The sequence below is a fragment of the Lepidochelys kempii genome, chromosome 19, assembly GCF_965140265.1.
Source record: "Lepidochelys kempii isolate rLepKem1 chromosome 19, rLepKem1.hap2, whole genome shotgun sequence".
NCBI classification, from domain to species: domain Eukaryota; kingdom Metazoa; phylum Chordata; order Testudines; family Cheloniidae; genus Lepidochelys; species Lepidochelys kempii.
The window spans coordinates 13259144-13281721 of record NC_133274.1 but is presented as its reverse complement, the minus strand read 5'-3'; the positions used below and the strand labels follow the sequence as shown (position 1 = coordinate 13281721).

Below are 22578 nucleotides of genomic sequence, written 5' to 3'. Positions count from 1 at the left end.
CCTGAAACCAAAGGGAGCTTTGCCGTGGACTGTATTGGGGCTGACTCCAGGTATCTGCCGCTCGTGTAGACACACCTGAGCTGGCTTTGACCTAGCGAGCATGAGTACTGGAGCAGCGAAGCTGAATCATCACAGGCTGCCTGAAAGACTAGGTACGAGCTTGGGCGGCTAGCCTGGGCTGCCTCAGCTTCCCTATTGTTCCTCGAGCTCGCGAGCTCTAAGCTAGCGCCGGTATCTCTCCATGTGCTGCAGCCACAGCTCTGACTGCAACGTAGACATCAGATAAAACCCTTCCCAGATCCTTGGCCACCCTCTTCAGTGCTGCACCTCCTCCCATGATGGGAAAAAGCAGATCTCGGCTCAGAAACCACCACAATGGCCAGGCAGGGCAGATGTTCTGTGGGGGACTGACTGCTGGCAAGGACGCCTGGCATTGTTCTCTCTCACGCTCAGGAGCGCACTTGATGTATTGCTCAATCCGAGGGTCGTGGATGCTATTGTTTTCACACCATGCCAGCCGGGAAGCCGGAATCAATACAAAATATACAATGTTTGTCACTGCACTTTAAAAGAACATTTAGTATTTCAGGCTGGCCGACGGCCTGGGCCTAACTGCATGGCAAATGTATTTGAGAAATAATTGGTTATTAATAGGGGCTATCAATCTCCGTGATCTCTAAGCCTTCTAGACATAGAGCTATAATTTGGATATTAAAACTTCCTTCGGCAAGACATAGTTCAAGAGAAGGATCTACCCTCTAAGTCACCTCTCAAAGCTGCCGGCTGTAAAGGCTGATTTATTAGCTGTTGGTCTTAAACTGGTAAACATATAAAAGCTGGCTACATATTATCACATGGACACTGCTGAAGGACAACCGTCCCGAGAGATGGCAGAGGGGTGTAAGGAAGGAATATGGCAGGTAGAATGCACCAGGGGAAGGTACACGCTGCAACCTGGCCCTGCACACCCTGGAGTCTGGGCTGGACCTTGCTCAAAGGAGAGGGGACAATATGGGAGAGCTGTTGGCAATGCAGGGCTGAAATGGGGAGCAAAGCGGGAGGGGGGGCGGGAGGGAAGAAGGGGAAGTGAGGGAGTCGGCAATGCAGCAGGTGCAATGGGCAACCCCAGTGATGCTGCGGGGCAGGGCTCAGCCAGGGAGTGGGGCACAAGCAAGCAGGGAAGCCCCGTGACGCAGCAAAGGCCTGAAATGAGGAACAAAGCACAGGGGGAGACGTATGGGCGTCTGCAGGGCTGAGCTAGGGACTTGTGCCCAAGGGAGCCATGAGATGCTGGGAATGAAGCAAAGGGAGGAGATGGGGAAACAGAAATTCTGTCCCCACTCCTGACCCAGTCCTCCCTAACGCCATGCCTGGAATTGCTCTGGCTTTGGAACAGAGTGGCATTACGGACTACGACTGCAGAAGCCAGGCCTTGATGGGATGATGGAGGAAGGATTAACTCCGTAATATGTCAGTGTCTTTAGAGGGCCAGATTTGGAAACATGCACTCACATTTCCCCCATAATGCGTGTGCGCACGTGTAAATGCAATTGCACGTGCAAAATACACCGTTGTGCACACCAGTCCCTGTCCTCGGCCACAGGCAGACATTTTTGCAGGCACTAATGTCTACAAATCTTCCCTGCTGTATGCTGACCCCTGTAGGTGAGAAAAGAAGACTGAGTGGGGACAGGGATCAATTGTTCTTCAGGTCCAGTGAAGGCAGGACAAGAATTAATGGGCTCAAAGTGCAGCCAGGGAGATTTAGGTTAGATAACAGGAAAAACTTTCTAACTAGAAGGGGAGTTAAGCTCTGGACCAGGCTTCTCAGGAGGTTGTGGAGTCCTAGTCATTGGAGGTTTTTAAGAACAGGTTGGACAAACCACATGTCAGGGATGGTCTAGGTCCAGGGGTCTCCAAACTTTTTGAATTGCGCGCCCCCATGGCCAGCTCTAGGGAAGCAAAAAAAACCTCAGAAGAGCGAGGGGAGCCGAGCTGCGGCCAGCGTGCCGCCGAAGACGGAGCGAGGGGAGCCGAGCTGCGGCCGGCGTGCTGCCGAAGACGGAGCAAGGGGAGCCGAGCTGCGGCCGGCGTGCCGCCGAAGACGGAGCGAGGGGAGCCGAGCTGCGGCCGGCGTGCCGCCGAAGACGGAGCGAGGGGAGCCGAGCTGCGGCCGGCGTGCCGCCGAAGTCGGAGCGAGGGGAGCCGAGCTGCGGCCGGCGTGCCGCCGAAGTCGGAGCGAGGGGAGCCGAGCTGCGGCCGGCGTGCCGCCGAAGTCGGAGCGGGGAGAGCCGAGCTGCGGCCGGCGTGCCGCCGAAGTCGGAGCGGGGAGAGCCGAGCTGCGGCCGGCGTGCCGCCGAAGTCGGAGCGGGGAGAGCCGAGCTGCGGCCGGCGTGCCGCCGAAGTCGGAGCAAGGGGAGAGCCGAGCTGGGGCCGGCGTGCCGCCGAAGACGGAGCGGGGAGAGCCGAGCTGCGGCCGGCGTGCCGCTGAAGACGGAGCGGGGAGAGCCGAGCTGCGGCCGGCGTGCCGCCGAAGACGGAGCGGGGAGAGCCGAGCTGCGGCCGGCGTGCTGCCGAAGACAGAGCGGGGAGAGGCGAGCTGCCGCCGGCGTGCCGCCGAAGAATCAAAGGTCCAGGAGTGGTGCTGCCGCCGTGCCGGTGGCACTCCTTCGGTGGCGCTCCTCCTGCCGTGCCCCCCCACAGATGGTCGTGCGCGCGCCCCACTATGGAGACCACTAGTCTAGGAGGTTAAATTGGTCCTGACTCAGAGCAGGGGGCTGGACTTGACAACTGCTCGAGGTCCTTTCCAGCCCAGCATTTCTATGATTCTAAGTACATTTTGCTACTGCTCTGAGATCTTAGATAGATAGAACCCTAAGACCAGTATGTAAATCCATGGTGTGCCCACACGTGGAATACTTGGTGCAAAAGACACATTAGAATTGGGAAAAGTACAGAGCAAGAAGAATATTTAAGGGTCTGGAACAGCTTCCGTTGAGGAGAGATTAAAAAGGCTGGGACTGTTCAGCTTGGCAAAGAGACGACTAAGGGGGGATGTGACCGAGGTCTATAAAACCATGACTGGGGTGGAGAGAGTGAATAAAGGAAATGTTGTTATTTACCCCTTCTCATAACACAAGGACCAGGGGTTACCCAATGAAATTAATAGGCAGCAGGTTTAAAACAAACATATGGAAATACTTCTTCACACAACACACAGTCAACCTGCGGAACTCATTGCCAGGGGATGTTGTGGAGGCCAAAAGCATAACTGGGTTCAAAAAAGAATTAGAGATGCTCTTGGAGGATAGGTCCGTCAACGGCTATTAGCCAAGATGGCCAGGGACACAACCCCATGCTCTGGGTGTCCCTAAGCATGTGACTGCCAGAAACTTGGAGTAGATAACAGGAGATGGATCACTTGACAATTGCCCTCTGAAGCATCTGGCACTGGCCACTGTCGGAAGACAGATACTGGAACAGATGGACCATTGGTCTGACCCACTATGGCCGTTGCAAGGGCTCAATCCTACAATGTGCCAAATGTCTGCAGCTCATGGGTGGTAGCAAGGGGCAGAGCACTGGATCAGGAGACCTGGGTTCTATCCCAGGCTCTGCCACTGACCTGTTGGGTGACCTTGGGAAAGTCACTTCCCCCCTTTCTGTGCCTCAGTTTCCCCATCTGTAAAATAGAGATATGATACTCACCCACCTTTGTAAAGCATTTCAAGGTCCAGAGATGAAAAGTGCTCTATCAGAGCCAAGTATTAGCATTAGTAGTGCTGAGATTAGCCTCTCTGTCACCCCGCCTCCTCTCCAACAGGGAGATTCAGAGCAGGCTGAAGAATGGGGTTAGCCAGAACATTTGATTTCCTAGATGTGAGAACTCCCTCACCCGTCCCCTTCTGGTACAGGATCGCTCCCTGCAGTCTGTTCTGCAGTGCACTGTTCCTCCAGTACTCAAAGGTCCTAAGAGTGATGGAATCCCCAACCCTTAGGAAACTAGATTGCAAATTCTTTGGGGAAGGGACCAGCTTTTTGTTCACACAGCACCTAACAGCTGGGCCATCACTGGGGCTCCGAGGTGCTACTGCACTACAAACAATTAATAATATTTCACCACTATTCCCCTTCCTTAGAAAACTAACCCAGCTTCAGAGATTCTCCTGCCAGGATCAACCTTGGTGTTCATAGAATCATAGAATATCAGGGTTGGAAGGGACCTCAGGAGGTCATCTAGTCCAATCCCCTGCTCAAAGCAGGACCAATCCCCAACTAAATCATCCCTGCCAGGGCTTTGTGTTCTACTTCTGCTTAATTTCAGGTCATATTAACGTCACCCCACAAGGACCCTGTGGATGCAGTGCCCCTCTTCAGAGAAAATATAGGAACATTGTATACTACAGAATACATAATATATAGCTATATATAATAGAGAGAGAGATGATTAGCTATAGAGATAGAGGTAGATTATCGACCTATTGACCTATAAATATTTTACCTGCCTATTTAGCTCAGCGCAAGTGTCATACAAAGGAAAGTAGAACTTCATTTGGGGCCATTTACTCCATTCATCTGCCTATTTCCTGTGAACATTACAACTGCAGTTTTGGGTCATTTACATTAAGTGTCTGATTTCAACTCATAAAACAATCTGGTTAATGAAGTCTTCTCCAGACATTCATTAAGAGTCTATAATGCTAATTTTATGTAAAAATCCCGTTAGTTTCCTCATCAAATTAACATTACAGACCTGTAATCGGCTCTTAAATCTGCTCTGGCCTCGGCAGGAATGTTCTAGGAATCCCTGTAGGGGTTGGTACACCGGGAGAGGCCTGGAATGGTTCAAATGCTGCCTTCTATCCCAAGGGTACTGGTTGGTCCCCTCTCTAAGGTGCATATGTAATGGATAGCAAGCCCCACCTGGCATGGCAAATTCATAGTGTTAAACCCATGGGAAGGTCGCTATTAGAGAGTATCGATTTAAAAAGAAACATTTCCGGCCCTCAAAAGTTCTGGCGCGCGTCAGTGCCACTCACCCAGGCGGAGTTGGACTGGTTGAGCTGGTTGAGCATGACGATGGAGGTGCAGCCGTAGTCGTACACCAGTCTCCAGAAATCTGTGGTGGTGTTCTGCAGAGGGTGCAGGGTGACGACGAAGGCCGCGCTCTTGGTGTAGCTCTGAAGGGGAGCAAGCACAGAGTGGAGAGGACCAGTGAGCTCCTTAAAGCAACACAGCCGTCCAGAGCACAGTAGGGGTGGGAGTGGAAGTAACAGGCCCTCTCCCCCAAAGAGCTAAAGGGGAAGGATGGTTTGGTGGCTAAGGCTCTGGACTGAGACACCAGAGATCAGTCCCCAGCTCTACTGCAAGCTCCTTGCACCTCCCAGACTAAACCTCGTGCCGAGATCTGTCACAGGAAAGTCCTGGCAAAGAATAATGCCGTCTCAAAGGCCCGATCCTCTGATTCAGTTCACTGATGGGACCCTACTGACCGCAGTGGGCATCGGACAAGGCCTTAACGCCCCCGTGCAGTAAACAGTGCAAAGTGCTGCATAGGGAAGCCGAACAGCTCACTCTGTGCAGCAGGCAGCGTGATGCAGAGCACATCGGTTTTTGGACAGGGCTGCAAAATCTGGGCCCTGTGAGGCAGGCTGCGGAAGGAGAATGGAGGAACTGTTCCAACTGTGCCTTTTGCCCTGCAGTATCAGTAGGAAAAGAAAAACAAGCCCATTGGATCCTTGTGACAACCTGAGAACTCCCTAGCCCGGATTCCCCCCTTTGCCTACACTGGTGTAAATCAGGAGTAGCTCCATGGAAGCCAAGGGAGTGAAACTGGTGCAAGGAAGAAGAGAATGAGACCCACTGGACTCCAGTTGGACTTGTCTGAAACAACTGCTCAGGGGACCAAGAAAACTCAGCAACGTAACGGAGCAGGGTGTTCTAATAAAGTGGAGCAGAGCTGTACTCAAAGGCCTGACTCTGATCTCACCTACATCTGGTCTGCATGCTTTAACGTCACTGACTTCAATGGAGCCACTCCTGATTTACACCGGAGCGTGGGAGAGCAGAATCAGGACCGAAAGGTTTGCACATATTGGATGGTGGTCTCTGACGACATAAGGTTGCCCAATCAGGATGGCTTCTTGTACAGGTAAATCAGAAAATGGGGCCAGACCCTCAGTTGATATCAATCAGGACGCTCTATGGACTTCAGTGGAGCTGTGCTGATTTACACCACCAGCTGGGGATCTGGCCCAAGGACCTGTTTTCTCTGCTTTGTCAAGCTTCTGCTCAGCACTTTAGGGGCACCTGGGAACCTGACTCTCAGGGCAGATCTGAGCCCTGGCAAGGGTTGCTCACATCTGCTGGCGATACTCCCAAGGGACTGCTGGCAGCTGGACATAGCGAAGTGCGGAACATGATGGATGCCACTCTCTCTTGCGCCTGCCTGCCCAGACACGCACACACATCTTACAAGGACCATGTGAAAGTGTTGGGGGTGGTGCAGGAGCTGGGCAGGGTGGCTCTGTGCCAGCCGGGAGCTCTGCCAGCCCAGGGGCATTCTCAGTGACCAGCTACACTTTCGGGCCTCTTCACACCACTCAGGGGGCAACACAGGGGCATGAACGCACTGAAGAACCAGGAGTGAGGAGCTTGATTCAGATCTCCTTCATGCTGGTGTAAATCAGGAGTAACACCCATTACGTTAACAGTGGGACACAAGTGCAAGCGACATGAGGAGGAGGCCCAAGATACCCATAGCTCTTGTCCTATTTCGGGTTCGGCCCCGGAAAGCCGAATGGTTTAAAAATGTGTCTTTACATTATCTCAGCACTTTGACATCCCTTGGGGGAAGACGACACACTTTTCACTCTCAGACCTCTCAAACATAGAGCTTCATCCACCTTGCTGCAGTGGGGTGGAGATCACCTCTAATCCAAGCACAAGACCAAGAAATGTCAGCTCGGTGGATTTTTTTTCCCCAGAAAGTTACATGCTCCACGTAAGAGGGGTGCAGAACAAAAGTGCCTCTCAGTTTTGCTCTCCCCAGGCGGTAATCTCTCTGGGGGTGGAGGGAAGCTTAGAGGCAAGACACCTCTGTGGCTTTGCTACTTGCAAACATTTTCTTAGGGTGAAAAAAAGACGGCATGAAAGACCCCTCTCCAAAGGAAACTGCGCTGCTTCTTAACACTTTAAAAGCAGCAAGTGCTTTTAGGGGCACTTGAAGAGAGAGAGGACAGACAGTGGAGTGTTTGCTGGTTCTCCACCCCCACTAAAGGACTCTTGAAACAACACTCCGCGCACAAGTGACAAATTCTCTGCGCTCAAAGAACATCTTTGTGCCTTCGGATTTCTCCTTGAGCCTTGTTTTTCCAGGCAATCTCCCTGCCCCCCCCCCCCCGGAGATTTGGGCTTGATTAACATCAGCTGCCTTAAGCCCTGGATGAGTTTTCAAAAACGGAGGGAGGAGATAATAATTTCAGAAATGGACCTTTGGTCTGAAACAGCATTCTTAAAATGAGTCCTTTTAAACCACTGTTTCTCAAACCCGACCCAAAAGGGGGTTGCGAGACTCTTGTTGGCGGGTGTTGGGAGTGGCGGTGGCTGCTGGCCAGATGTCCAACTCCGCAGGCAGCCCTGCTGCCAGCAGCATCATAGAAATAACGGTGGCATGGTATGGGGGGGGGGGGGGGGTTGTCACTTTTTGGGAGGTTGTTACAGCCTGAAGTATTTTCAAAGGGAGTTCCAGCAAAAAAAGTTTGAGAAGCCCTGCTCTAAAAAATAGAAAAACAAACCAAATGCCCACAACCAGACACAGAGAGAAAGAGAGCATGGAGCCTGTAGGGAAAGGAAATCATTGTGCAAATTCCCGCCTACTGTCCTCTGACTGCAAGTCGCTAGCCTGATTACACCTATAGCAAAAGCTGGGGGATCCCAGAAACCAGGAGCTGTGTAGGGCGGAAGGGAAGAGGTTTCAGCTAATGACTGTGTCGTACATTTCCACAGTGCCCAAGGATTCCATACTGCGTAAACAAGTCGGAGTCTTTCACCTGCTGCTGGCATGGAGCTATTTAACTGGGCACAGAAACACTAAAAACGAGACTTTCTGCTTCTAGGCCTTTTCTGTGCCTACCCAAGTGTGTGGCTAATTCCACTAAAGTCAATGGGATGACTCATGCTTAAAGTTAAGTACATGCTTAATCACCTTGTTGGATCAGGGCTATCTAGCTCCATCCAGGGTACTGCTTAGCTTCAAGGATGATGCAATATGGAGCTTTTTCATTCTAGTTCACACCAGTCTAAATCCAACCTAGGCTGGTAGCGGCTGAGAGCTGGGACTGTTTGAAGACTGTGGCTCAGCAGAGTGGAGGAAATAGTATCCAAATGAATGAAAACTCAGGAGTGCCTTGTGGTTAATGCTGAATTTCACCACTAATAATGAGTGTAAATATGAGATTAGCTGTTACGGGGCTGAGACAGGATAAACCTCATGACAGTAGTTACCGGGCATCTGGTAGAGCTGCGTGGAGAAAGTCATTCTGTTTTGAGGAGGATTTTGATATTTCGAGAGCTGGTTACCATTGTGATACAGAGTGAAAACCAAACATTTTTAAATTCTCCATGAAGGGGAATGAAGCTGTGGATCTTGGGAGCCCTGGGGTTCCTGATGTCAAGACAGTCCGCCTGGCTGGCTGCCCCAGAGCTGCAGACCCTGGAAGGTTTCTCTGGCTGGTTGCCATGGGAACTCAGTTGAAATTGAAATGTGTCAAGTTCAATTAATCATGAAATTCTGATGAAAAATGTGTCCCACTGGGATTTTTCTGGCTACCTCTAATATTTAAGGAATCTTGTTAAATGCTAATATAGCCCCAGATCCTCAGCTGGGATAAAAATCACCACAGCTCCATGGAAGACAATAGATTTGGGGGTCATGGTGGACAATCAGCTGAACATGAGTTCCCAGGGTGACACTGTGGCCAAAAGAGCTAGGGAAATCCTGAGATGGATAAACAGTGAAATCTCAAATAAGAGCATAGAGCTTATTTTGCCTCTGTGTTTGGCACTGGTGCGACCATTGCAAGAATCCTGTGTCTGGTTCTGTTGCCCACAATTCAAGAAGGACGTTGATAAATTGGAGAACATTCAGAGAAGAGCCATGAGAATGATTAAAGGGTTGGAAAACCTGCCTTATGGTGATAGACTCAAGAAACTCAATCTATTTAGCGTAACAAAGAGAAGGCTAAGGGATGACTTGATTATAGTCTTTAAGTACCTACATGGAGAAGAAATATTTAATAATGGGCTCTTCAACCTAGCAGAGAAAGGTCTAACACGATCCAACAGCTGGAAGTTGAAGCAAGACAAATTCAGCCTGGAAATAAGGCATACGTTTTTAACAGTGAGGGTAATTAACCATTGCAACAATTCACCAAGGGTTGTGATGGATTCTTGACAATTTTTAAATCAAGGTTGGATGTTTTTCTAAAACAGTGGCCCCCAAACTTTTTATTTGTCCCCCCCCTTACCAGTAATGGAATCTATCTGTGCCCCCCAGGAGCCACCGTTGGGAGCCAGGGACCTGGGGCCAGGAGCCAAGCCATGCCCAGGGCTGCAGCTGGGGGCTGAGCCATGCCGGGACCAGGGGCTGGGAGTGGAGCTGTGGTCAGGGCTGGGAGCCAGGGACCCAGGCTGGGGCCAGAGTGGAGCTAGGGGCAGAGGGGGCTCAGTGGCGCTCCCTCCCCACTCCCCGTGGGGGCTGGCCCAGTCCCCACCATGCCCCCTGACCGCGCCCCCCCTGAACGTTCTTCCATGCCCTCCCAGGGGGGTGCGCCCCGCAGTTTGAGGACCACTGTTGTAAAATCTCTGCTCTGGGGACTTTGGGGGGGAAGTTCTTTGGCCTGGATGATCACAACAGTCCCTTCTGGCCTTGGAATCCATGAATCTCTGCCTGAGGGTCAGAACACGTGCAATCACGGCTCTCCTCTCCCACAACTGCCAACAGCTTTCTCATTTCTTGTCGGCGTCGTGATCTAAATAACAGCAACATGCCCCGAATGCGTCTCTCTCAAGACGCAAGCTCCTCTTTCTGCCTCCTTGAAGGAGCCTTAACTTGCCAAGCGACATGCCAGACGCCAAGTACCTTGTGAGATGGCGGCTGTTCATCATCCACTTTCCCACTTCATTACCACCTCCCGGGGACTCGACGCACCCCCGGGAAGGAACACCTCGGCAGCGTTCACTTTCAATATTGCCTGCTCCTTCCTTTGGCTGCTCTTTTGTTAGACACATTTGCAACACTTCAGCTTGTGCCGTGGCAAGTAACTTCTGTGCATAATGGATTTCCTTTCCCCGCCTGAGAAAAGGGAGGAAAAAACCCTTCCAAGTTTCTTTTCTCGCACGTATGTCACCTACTCATCTTGTGTGCTAACAGAGTGACACTCTTCCATGCTATGGGTGCAAACCAAAGTGGGCAGCACTTGTTGCAAATGTGTCGGCTTTCCCCTTTTGTTCCAGTTGCTCATGGAGCTGGATCGCTACTTGTAGGAATTCATAGAATAGTTTGGGCCACTTGTGAAATCTGTCGGTGAGAGGCAGCAGCCGTTTCATCCCCATAGAATGAATGAGACTGGTTATGACATTGGACTGAGGCTCAGGAGATCTGGATTCAACTCCCAGTTCTGCCACAAACTCCATACAAGACCTCAGGAAGTCACTGAATGTCTCAGCGCAGCAAAACTCATCTGTCACATGGGGATAATGATACTTGCTTTCACCCAGCCTCTGTCTGTCTTGTCTGTTTAACTTGTAATGCTCTTTGTAGGCCTCACGTGTGTCTGTCCAGAGCCTGCTGCAATGGGGCCTTGATCTAGTTTGGGGTCTTTTGATGTTATTGGAATCCCACTAAATACGGTAAATAAAATAATCTGTTAAACAGAATCTAAATTCCTAGTTCTCATTGAACCCACTCAGACAGCTCAAGCCTTCTCATAAGTATAAATCAAACAGAAACCTCTTAAACAAGAGGTCTTGACCTCAAATTGGCCCTGTCAACACTGGTTCTCCACTTGTGAGGTAACTCACTTCTCTTCATGTGTCAGTATATTTATGCCTGCATCTGTAATTTTCACTCCATGCACCTGAAGAACTGGGTTTTTTACCCACGAAAGCTTATGCCCAAATAAATCTGTTAGTCTTTAAGGTGACACTGGACTCCTTGTTGCTCTTAAAAGAGAAAATGTTATTCCCCTGGAGCCCAGTCCGCTGGGTCCAGTGAGTCCTCTAGCAGCTGTATGATAATGCCTCCACTTAACAAATGCTCCCTTTTATCTAGTCATCTCTCTCTTGCATAGCTCCTTGTGGTGCAGTGCCAGGTTGTTCCTTTATCTCCGTGAAATGAATTGATCTTAATCCACATCCCAATGTACAGGTATCAGGCTCACAAATTCCAGCATCCCATTCCATATTACCTGCCCCCCTCAGCAGCAAGGCTAAGGAGGAAGGCTGGCCCAGAGGTTAGGGTACTAGCTGGAGACTTGGGTTCAAGTTCTTGCTCTGCCACAGACTTCCTGCATGATCTTGGGCAAATCACTAAAGAGCTCTGTGCCTCAGTTTCCCATCTGTCTCACGGGGATGATAGCACTGCCCTGCCTCCCAGGGGTGAACTGTTCAGGTACTACAGCAAGGGAGGCCATATAAGAACCAGAGACAGCAAATGTTGAATTGAGCCCCAAGTCTGCCAGACTCATTTCAACACCGGAAATGCCACAGCGCTCAGCGCTTAAAGTGTCACAGGGATCAGTGTTATGTCCAAACTTACTAGGACAGACTGGGCTGACTGACCTTCACCAGCCCTTAAAGAACATGACATTTCTTAACAACAAAAATAGATGATGACAAGGGGTTTAATCCTTCACCACGAATAAGAACATAAGAACGGCCATACTGGGTCAGACCAAAGGTCCATCTAACCCAGTATCCTGTCTTCCGACAGCAGCCAATGCCAGGTGCCCCAGAGAGAATGAACAGAACAGGTAATCAAGTGATTCATCCCATTGCCCATTCCCAGTTTCTGGCAAACAGAGGCAAGGGACACCATCCCTGCCCATCCAGGCTAATAGCAATTGATGGACCTATCCTCCAAATCGGTCCAAAGAGCTTTGCACTCAGCAAAGTGTAAACGAAATTCTGTTCTCTGACCCAGGCTGTTCCTGAAGCAGAGATCCAGTGAGAGAGGCCTGGTGATACAAGAAAACCAAAACAACATAAAACAAAGCTCGCTGTGTGTGTTAGCCAAAGGTGAAGCTTCCCCAGAACAGATGGCTGTTGCTACAGAGCCATTCATAGCGACTGCCTCTGGTTTATTAAGTGATTCTGCTGTAAGTGAAAGCAGATAACAGGGAGACAAGATCTGTATGAAGACATAACATGATAAACTGCCCACGGGATGAAAATCGCAGAGCTCAGCTGGAATGCGCTGGGCCCCGATGTAATCAGGAGTGCTACAGGAATCCAGGGGCAGGGAGGGAGGGGATGCTGGTCTTAGGGAATGCACCATGCGATGGGAGTTGATTCACTGCTGCACGGACATGAAAGTGCCCTGCTTGGTCTGAAGAAAGAAAAGCGGTTTCAGTGATAAACGACCCATCCCTTCACGCTATAGGCAGCGTGCTCAGAGCTTCCAGGCTTCTGCGTCCTTTCTGCTTCATTTGCAACAGCATTCCTCTCAACATCATCCTGCCTCAGGGGAGTGGGGGGACCAAGGAGCCACTGCAGCATCTGTAACCATTGCCGAGATTTGGGAGTTAAGCTTATACATGGGAGACAGCATGGCCCAGGGGGCAGGGGTCTAGCCAAGGAGTTGGGAGGATCTGGCTCTGACATCCACCTGCTGTGAATCATGTCACACCTACATGCCTCAGTTTCTCCACCCATTAAATGATGGTAATGATTATGACCTTTCTTTGTAAAGAGCTTTTGAGAGCTACAGAGGAAAAGTGCTATATCAGAGTTAGGTGCCATTATACAAAGAAACAACCCAGCTTGCCTGTTGTCTATTCTTTCCTTCCTTCCCCCTCTCTTTCTCTGCTGTTTACAGGACATCCCCCGCTGCAGAGCCTCAGCACTGACCTATAAGGTCTCCTCCTTATAGCTAAATACACACATCCAACATGCACCTACATCTTAGACTTTGGGGGGCTGTACGAAATGGGGCCAGAATTTTAACCAACCCCAGATTTTGTGTGGAAAAGAAAACACATGCACCGTGGTGGGATTTCACAACGCAAAGGCCGGCAGCCCTGACTGTGCCCGGTTCAGAGCAAAACTGACGAGCAAGCCCAAGTCACTTCTCCGATGTGCTCCTAACGACACACAGGCTCCTCCCACCCCACTCCCTGCATCACACCCAGAAGGCACACAGCAAGCCAGGCTCTTGGTTCCACTAGATAATGTTATCACCATATGCAGGGGCTCAGAACCAAGGGGGCTGAGTCTCCATGGACCTATAGCCCAGGAAGCCATTGCGGGGGGAGCTTGAAATGTTACTATTCTGATCTGGTGATGCTGCGGCCAGCTCCTCAAAAGTGTGTAGGTGCCTAATTCCCATTGATTTCTAAGGGAGTCTGGTACCTGCATACCTTTGAGGATCTGGGCCTACTTGCCCATTTCGCAACCCTGTCAGTGTGGGCGCCGGGTGCGTGGCCGTGAGGAATCAGAACCCCAAGGGTCCAGTAGCAGAGAAAGTGAGAACTAAGATCGGGCTATGTCTCTGGCCTTCCCATCACCCCGGGATGAGCAGGCGCCAGCTCCCTGGGGGTGCACTCACGTCGGTTAAGGCCGCGTTGATGTAGTTGTTACTGTCGCCATCCATGGAGATGAGGAAGGGAAGGCATCGGTCTGGAGGCAGGACGTCCATGCTTCGGTTCTTCTCCCGGTTCCGCGGCAAGAGGGCGATGCTGCACTCCTCCACATCCAGGTGGGGTGTGACCGAGTTCAGGGTCTGCGAGGCACACAGCGCCGGGGTTACTAAACCCATCCCTCCCCCGCAGGCTCCCCTTTCCATCTGAACTAGACCCAGCCTGCGACTTGCACTAACAGGGCTGCTCTGCTCAGCAGCAGAGCTCCCTGGGGCGTGGGCCCTCAGCAGAGCTCCCTTCCACGTGCAAGGCCAGCATTGACTGCAGCCTCAAGGGAGAAGTGAGGGAAGGCGGCTCTCTGGTTGCCTGGTGACACCCCACCTGGACGGGGGCTTCTGGCCTCCCACAGGCAGATGCTGTCGGTAGTAACTGGCTGAGTCTAAGCTGGGGAGCGGGATGGGGGCAGGGCACAGGGCAACAGGACACTTGTTGGCTTTGAATGTAGTTCCTAGGAACGTCTTGTCCCCAGGAAGGACTGGCAGCGTCTCTGTAGCCTCCCAAGGGTGAATGGAGCCCCCGGCCCAGGGAAGTCTCCCGGGTGCTCACCTGGAATTCCTCCCGCAGCTGCGAGGAGTTGCTCTGCGGTTCTATCCTGACCATCTCCTTGTACGTTGGCTTGAATTCGCTGACCGGGATGGCAGTTTCCCCACACAGGCAGGCTTCCAGGATGGCGTCGTGGATGAAGACGTACTGCTCCTTCAGGGGGAGGGAAGACACCAGCATTAGCAATGGGCTCCAGGAGGGGAGCAGAGAAGGGGGCCCATTGAAGAGGCCCCGGACACAGCAGGACTCGCTACTCCGTCAGGGGCACATATACAGTACAAACGCTGACTCTGCTGCCCTGAGCTGCCACTATGCCTAGGTGAAGTGGCCCAGCATTGCCCACCTGGGGAGCCCTCTGGGAAGGATTAAGCCAAATGCCCATGGCTCTCCAGACCCTGCAGACCTTGCCATGTTTGCTGAGGCCATTCCTGGAAGGACATTGCCAGACATGGTGGCAGGGGCGGGTTTTTTGCTTTCCATGGGAACATCAGAGGATGTTATGGAGACAGAGCAGCAATACCTGATGCAGGAAGGGCTAATTAATTAAGATTAAGCATCACTAACTATTTTAATTGACTGCTCACGCAGGGCCAGGACTTAGGGAATCCCTGTATAGGGAACACAGGCTGGTAGCTAGGGAGTCAGAGAGAACCACAGGATCTGCCTGTGTCCAGCAGCCTCAGTAACAAGTCTCCTTTAGATGCATCCCAGCCCAGTCCTGTCTCTCCTCCTGGCACCAGACTATGGTGGATACAGAGAAGGGAGGGGAACAGACTCTGCACCTGATACCAGATCTGGGAAGCCTGTTGTTAAAAGGCAGAAGTGGGGGGGTGTCTTCCCCCCTTTACCCTCCCTACACACCTCGGTCTGGATCATGTTGATTCTCCGTGAACACAGCGTTTTCACACAGTTGTAAATGTCCACAACGCCCTCGCACTCGGCCATGTCCAGCATCACATCCAGGACGATGTAACAGCCTGTCCTCCCGGTGCCAGCACTGGGGCAATGGGGAGTGGGAGGGGAACAAACAAATAGAGGATCAGTAATTACATGGGAGTAAAGCCTGCAAAACCTGCCGGTGACGTCAAATGACAGCACATGTACACACGACACAGACACAACACACCCTCACACGGCATGACACAGAAACACACACAGGCACCAGTTCAAACCCTCGCCAGTGAGTCTGTCCCTCCTACAGACAGACCAGGTGGAAGAAGCTTAAGTTATCCCTACACTGCAATCACAGGGTGCCGACCCAAACGACCTTTAATCTGTCTAGGTGAGGTATTGGACCAGCCCAGCTGCAGCAGTGCATGTTTCAGCCTGGACTAGCCGCCTGAGTAATCACCCGGGGCCCTGGGTGGGTTTGTGCAGCCTGTGTTGAAGCCCGTGCTGCCACAGCTTCACTACTAGGGTACCTGAGCCACCTGGATTAAGACTAGTTTAAGTCTGGCCACCTGAGCTGTACCCCGGGTCTGCAGTGTGGACATACCCTTAGAAACATCCCAGCACTGCCCATCACACTCACCCCATCAGACAATCCACTTGTCTGAGCCATACCAACCCCCAGCACGCCAGGAATGGATTTACTCCCCCCGCCCTCTTTTCCCAGAGGCTTTTATAGTGAAATACTAATTTCTGGGGCTGATGAATCACTCCCCATGATTATCAGTGATTACAGACTACGGGGACTAATCACACTCCTTGTCTCCAGTGAATGAATACTGATGAGGCAATTGACAAGGAGAAATCAAATAAAAAATCCCTCTCATTCATCAGCTCCTCCTTGTTTGCCCAGCAGAGGAAGAGCCGTGAACACCGTCGCAAAGGAAGTCTGGGACGCTCTGATGGATGGTCAGAGAGGACAGGCACTTTCTGTTCTGTTTCAGGTTCAAACCAGAGGCCTGGCCACTCATTCCTGGCCCTAATCTTCTCCTTGAGCCTGACCAGTCCTTGCATGTAAGATCTCCAAGAAATGATGTAACGGGGTCAGGAGCAAACTCAAATCCCTACCAACGTAGGTTAACTGAGACCAAGTGGGAAGGCCAGTTCTGAGCAGAGACTGAGGAGTTTATTTGAAGGTGAACAACCCCAGCAGCTGGGAGCATATAAATGGAGAGGAAGGAAGCACTGGGGGGAGAGCTGAGAGCCTGAAGGAAGGTAGAGGTAGGCAGAACTAGCTGGTGCTAGCTCACAGGGGACCACCCAGTGACAGTGATTCAATATTCTCTTCCACATCCTGTCCTGAACTGCTGAGTTGTGTTGCCATGTGCTGCTAAATAGCTGCCCTGCTCCACCCTAGAAGTGGCTGCATTTCTGTGAAAGGCAGGGGATTCCTGGAAGAGATCACCAGCTGGTGGCTGAGGGGGGAACCCCTAAAAGAGGAGTTTGTGGTCTTAAATTGAGTATTTACAAGTGGCCAGCTGTCCACATTCCCATGAAAAATCCATCACAGATGGGACTCACTGGCCTCCATAGCAAAGCTTGCTCTAGGAATTATTTGGTGGGAGTTCTCTGGCCTGTGCTATGGACAGGGACAGACTAGATGGTCACAATGGTCCCTTCTGGCTTTCGAATCCATGAATCTCAGTGGAGCGGTCCTGAGTCTAACTGGCCAGGGGGACTGAACAACACACACTCAAGTGACAGTGGACGCTCTGAAGCAGGGTTAGATGCTGGCTTGAGGGGACAGCATGGGAGATGTTTGTACTGAGACTGAACAGATGCTTTCAGGCTCTGGGTCAACCTGGATTCATTTCACCAGGCTGTAAATTCACGTCAGGAGAACACACAGGCCCCTGTGCAGCGCTCCAAATCGCAAGTGCTTGAAATACACACCCTTCCCTAGATGCCTCCTATTTCAGAGGCACCTGCTACCCATCAGCCTGGGTAAGAACATTTTACAGCTCAGTACGTTCATGCAGAGACACCCAACCCCGAGCCATAAACCAGAGGCTCCTTACCTGCCGCAGCCAAGTCACACATTTCATAGCTCCCTGTTAAATATTTTACTATCGAACCAAGTGTCCTACACTCCAAGCCAAAGCGCCCTGGGACACGATTCTATGGGGCAGGCCCCATCCCCTTGCTCAAGCCCTCCCACTTCTAGGGAGCTTTCGGTGCTCACACCCAGCCTCTCCAAATACAGGAGTCACATGACGCCTATGAGTGCTGCGTCCCCTTCCACTGCCCGGCAGTGAAATCTCTGGGGTTCTCCAAGCAGCTGCAGCTGGTTCTTACCTGCAGTGGATGACTATAGGCCCTGCGTCGGGGGGTGTGGAAACCTTCACTCTTCGGATGAAGGCCAAGAGCCCGGTGGCGTGGTAAGGCACCCCGTGTTCGGGCCACGACGTGAAGTGGAACTGCTTTACCTCATGCCTCGCTGAGTAGCCCCTCTGTAAAGGAAGCACAAGGCAGGGTGAGGACAGAGGAATCCCGGAGGCAGGAGCCAAGGACCTGGAGAACAAAGGGGAATGGAGACCCAGACTCACTACAGCTGTCTCTGGATTCCAGGCAGCAGCAGATGGATCACTGTCGGTTATGCACCACCAGACCAAGATCGCTGAGGGTGGCTTTGCTGGCGCACATGCTAGTGATCTGGAGCATCTGACAGGTTGCCCCTCCGAGCAGGCTCCTCCCTGGCCCTGCGCCTCTGTTCCCCACTGGCCATGTCATCGCATTCCCTGGGGTGAGCGTGCCCAGGTGCTGCCGAGTGTGCGGTCACTCATGAACAGACGGGGTGGGTGTGATTCTCCATGACCCTACACCTTGGGCAGTCATTTACACCAGTCAGGACTAGGTTAGGGTTAGCGGGTTAGAGTTAGCTTAGGGGGTTAGGGTTGGCTTAGGGGTCTAGGGTGATAATTTACACACACTGTGCCCTGGTGTAAACAGAGGGAAGAATCTTGCCCCATATCTCTAGCGCCCCCTAACAAGATACAGTGTTCACAGTTCTATGTGGGCCCTGTGGATTAACCCCCGCAGGGATGAACTAAATAGCAATTGCTAAGTCTTGCGAGCTGGCAGTGCCATGGACAGATGTTCCTGGTACCCTACAGCCACATAGTCTCAGCTCTTTTTCTGTCAGCGACAATGGGGTTAAAAACAGAAAACCCGTGATAAGTAGCCCTTCTGCACAGGCCTCCGGGGCACCAAGGAATGGCCTGGTAATGAATACACTCGTTTCCAGGAAGCTGTTTGGTACCTAGCTCGTAACAAGACAGTAATTTCGTGTTCCTGCAGATTAGGGGGTACATTACACTTATTATATCCCAAGGTACCGTACTGTACAGTAATTGCCATGCAATCTGCACTCCACACTAGAGGATAGAAACAATCGTTCACTCCCTCTGCAATTACATGGTGCTTACCCTAAAATTAGATGATCAACAGTGACCATGTAAATAACGAGCAGTTCTACCCAGCCTGCCCGGAGCACGGCTCCTACTGCCTGATGGCCATGAGCACCAGTGACACAGCGCATGGCTTGGAGTGGGGTACAGAGAGTCTCACTACGAGTTTTGGGGTGCAACTGAGCCATGGGAAACTCACACTAAACAGCAACAGAAAAATAGGCTCCCTAGGAGAAGAGGGGGAAAAATAGGCTTCCCTAGGAGAAGAGGGGGAAGCCCCACTGTTTGGGGCATTTAAATGGGCCAGGACACAGCCCAGGACAATCACAGAATCATTGACCATCAGGGTTGGAAGGGACCTCAGGAGGTCATCTAGCCCATCTAGCTCAAAGCAGAACCTAATCCCCATCTAAATCATCCCAGCCAGGGCTTTAAGCCTGACCTTAAAAACCTCTAAGGAAGGAGATTCCACCACCTCCCTAGGTAACGCATTCCAGTGTTTCACCACCCTCCGAGTGAAATAGTTTTTCCTAATATCCAACCTAAACCTCCCCCACTGCAACTTGAGATGATTACTCCTTGTTCTGTCACCTGCCATCACTGAGAACAGTCTAGATCCATCCTCTTTGGAACCCCCTTTCAGGTAGTTGAAAGCAGCTATCAAATCCCCCCTCATTCTTCTCTTCTGCAGACTAAATAATTCCAGTTCCCTCAGCCTCTCCTCATAAGTCATGTATTCAAGTCCCCTAATCATTTTTTTGCTCTCTGCTGGACTCTTTCCAATTTTTCTACAGAATGTACTGTAAGGAGCGATGCTGCCCTGGCCAGAGAGGGAGTGGAGGTCCTTCGGTCTTGTATCGGGTACTCCAACCAGAGCTGACCCCAAGCCCATTGAAGTCAATGGGAGTCTGTCCACTGACTGAATTAGGCTTTGGTTCAGGCCCTTGGTGAACAACTAACCCACTTCAGCATATCAAGACCAACCCCAGCATCCTGGGCCAAATTCTGCTCTCATATACCCCAGTGTAATCCAGAATGACTCCAGTGAAGTCAATGCAGTTACTCCAGGTTTACACTGCTGTTTATGAGAGCATGGTTTGTTTGCGGGGCTCTAGATGCACATGCATGGTGGCAGCTCTCTGCCTGTCAGTCCCTGGATTAGCCTGGCCCCCGGCATCTGCAAAGTGCTTGCAGACTTTGCTTGCTGGCAGCATCCCCTTCCCTGGGAAGCACAGGGGATTATCTGATACAAGCCAGGGAGCAACCTAACCTGGGATAGAACAGGCCTCCTGCATCCACAGGGATGAGGGATGAGGCAGCACAACGCAGGCACTTACCCTCTCCAGGGCGAACGTCCGGACGGCATATTCCGCCAGCATCTCCGATTTGACCAGGGTGATTTTGATGTCTCCGTACATCTCGGAGTCGTCCGGCCAGTACTTGGAACACTTCACCTGCCACAAGCAAACAGACCACGCTGTAGCACCGTGGGAGGACGGGCCCTAGCAGAGCCAAAGCTGTCAGGGACAGGAATGGGACTGGTCCCTTACCCTTCCCACCTCCACCAGCTTGGTGACCATCACGATGCTGGAACAGTGCTCCTGCCACACCATGCGCCAGAAATCGTACACCATTTCCTGCTTGGGGCCTGGGGGACAAAGAGGAAAAGAACTGAGACCCCATAGAGGAAACCACTATCCTCAGATCCCACTATGCCTCCCCGAGATCAGGGCCCCAGTGGGTTAGGATCTGTATAGACACATACCAACAAACAGACCTGGCCCTGACGAGCTTCCAGTCTCAATATCATGCTACTTCCCTTTCCCCCTGTTCACTTTTTTTGGTAAATAAAACCCCTTGGGAGTCTGAAGCTAAAATGTCTCTCCTCACTGAAATGGTATCTTCCCCAGCTGACATCATTTTCTCTTGTTATTGTAGGGTTGCATGTGAGTGGTGGGCTGCTCACACTGGCTTGTTATTACAGTGCCACTTGTGGGCACTGAGGTGTGCAGACCAGTTTGTTATTGTAGGGTTGCATGTGAGTGGTGGGCTGCTCACACTGGCTTGTTATTACAGTGCCACTTGTGGGCACTGAGGTGTGCAGACCAGTTTGTTATTGTAGGGTTGCATGTGAGTGGTGGGCTGCTCACACTGGCTTGTTATTACAGTGCCACTTGTGGGCACTGAGGTGTGCACACCGGTTTGTTATTGTAGGGTTGCCTGCCCGCAGTGGGGCTGCAGGCAGCAATTTTTTTTCTTGCAAGGCTGCATGTGGGTTTTGGAATTGCGTGCACTGCCTTGCCATTGTAGAGCTGCACATGAGAGGCGGGCTGTGCACACCGGTTTGTTATGGTAGGGTTGCTGACAAGGCTGCCCATGGGCGCTAGCTTTGCTTCTCTTGTTATGGTAGGGTTGCTCCTGAGCACTGACCTGTGTAAACTCATTTATAATTGCAGGGCTGGTTGTGATAGCTGGAACCCTTGGATCTGAGCACAGTCCTGGTGAGCCACTGATGTGTTGTGTTGGGATGAAAGGATTAAGGAAGCCCACCTCTTGTCCCCTGACATAGCCCCTAGCCAATGAGAATGGAATGTCCCTTCACAGAGAATCCAGTTCATTGGTTGCCATTTCAATCAGACCTGGTAGTTGTTTCCACTTTGGGATTGAGCCAAAGGCCACTGAAGTCAACTGGAGTCTTTCCATTAACTTCAACATGCTTCGGATCAGGCCTAAATAACTCTGTAGTGTTTCTGTGCCCCATTTGGCCTGCAAAGGTCCCGGGCATCCTGCAGGGAGAATAGGGCTGTGCGCGAGGATTGCAAGTGATTGTTATTCAGTAGGGAATTTCCAGCCGGCATTTGGTTTGGTGCTAATGTGTTGGGATCAGAAAGCCCAGTCTCCAGCCCACCTTGCACTGAACCACGGATTTAATCTCCACATTACAAACCACATCCCCTGGGGGGAAAGCTGCAGGTCACTGGACCCCCGAGCACCGTCTGCCCAATGGCCCTGGGAGAGGCAGAGAATGAAAGACAAAGCCAGGAGCTCGAAGGCACTTTACCTTGAGTGGCTATGAAGTGGTTGGATCTGTGGTAACCCTGTAATGGAACAAGATTCTGTTAAACCTCTAGGGAAGGAAATCTGGTTGAGACACAGCTGATGAGCCACCCTCAGTGGGGGTTGCCATGAGACCCTGTTCCTATTGACCAAGTTGATGGCCAGCTCACCAGAGAACTGGACCATGGGGAGAGGGTAAAGCCCATGGCACAGAGTGACTACCTGGCATCCCTATGCATTTCCCCGGGCAGGGGGAAGGCTCAGGCCAGTGAGATTTCCCCTGCAGTGATCTCCGAACAAACACCATCCTCTGAACACGGGTATTTGTACTGGGCATAAAGCCTCTTGCTCAGAACTCTCCTGGGTCCCAGACAATGCCAGGCTGAGAGAGACTGACTGCACTCTGAGACCAGGAGGAGACTAGTCAGTAGGATGCCTGGCTTCGATCCGAGACTCCCTGATGCTCCATGCCCCAGATAAGCTAAGAGTTTCCAGCTGGCCAGACCTGGAGCTTGTTGCGTTCTCTAAAGGCCACTCTCAGCTGTAAGCCCCCAGACACAACCTTCCTTAAACACAGGTTCCCAGCCAGGATCAACAAGCACCGCCCCCAGTTCACACCAATAAGGATGTTAGGCAAACTCCAGAGACACCCTCGAGGGGGGTGGGGGCTTTCTGACATCATCCCCTAGGTTCTGTCTACATCAGGA

General features: G+C 51.7%; 1 protein-coding gene across 16 annotated transcripts in view; it reads right to left on the bottom strand.

Moving 5' to 3' along the window:
* PTPRU (protein tyrosine phosphatase receptor type U) overlaps positions 1–22578 on the bottom strand; it is a 320906-nt gene that overhangs the window by 20897 nt on the left and 277431 nt on the right. For 10 of the 16 annotated variants that reach the window (XM_073317468.1, XM_073317470.1, XM_073317471.1 and 7 more), the window contains 9 exons: positions 21876–21912; positions 20365–20462; positions 20152–20268; positions 17703–17857; positions 15321–15456; positions 14463–14612; positions 13826–13999; positions 5040–5180; positions 3626–3682 (listed from right to left, as the gene is read on the bottom strand). In XM_073317468.1, the coding sequence (XP_073173569.1) occupies positions 3626–3682; positions 5040–5180; positions 13826–13999; positions 14463–14612; positions 15321–15456; positions 17703–17857; positions 20152–20268; positions 20365–20462; positions 21876–21912 (1065 nt within the window). The remainder of the gene's footprint in view (positions 1–3625; positions 3683–5039; positions 5181–13825; positions 14000–14462; positions 14613–15320; positions 15457–17702; positions 17858–20151; positions 20269–20364; positions 20463–21875; positions 21913–22578) is intronic. The other 6 variants (XM_073317476.1, XM_073317478.1, XM_073317480.1 and 3 more) reach the window with 1 other exon arrangement.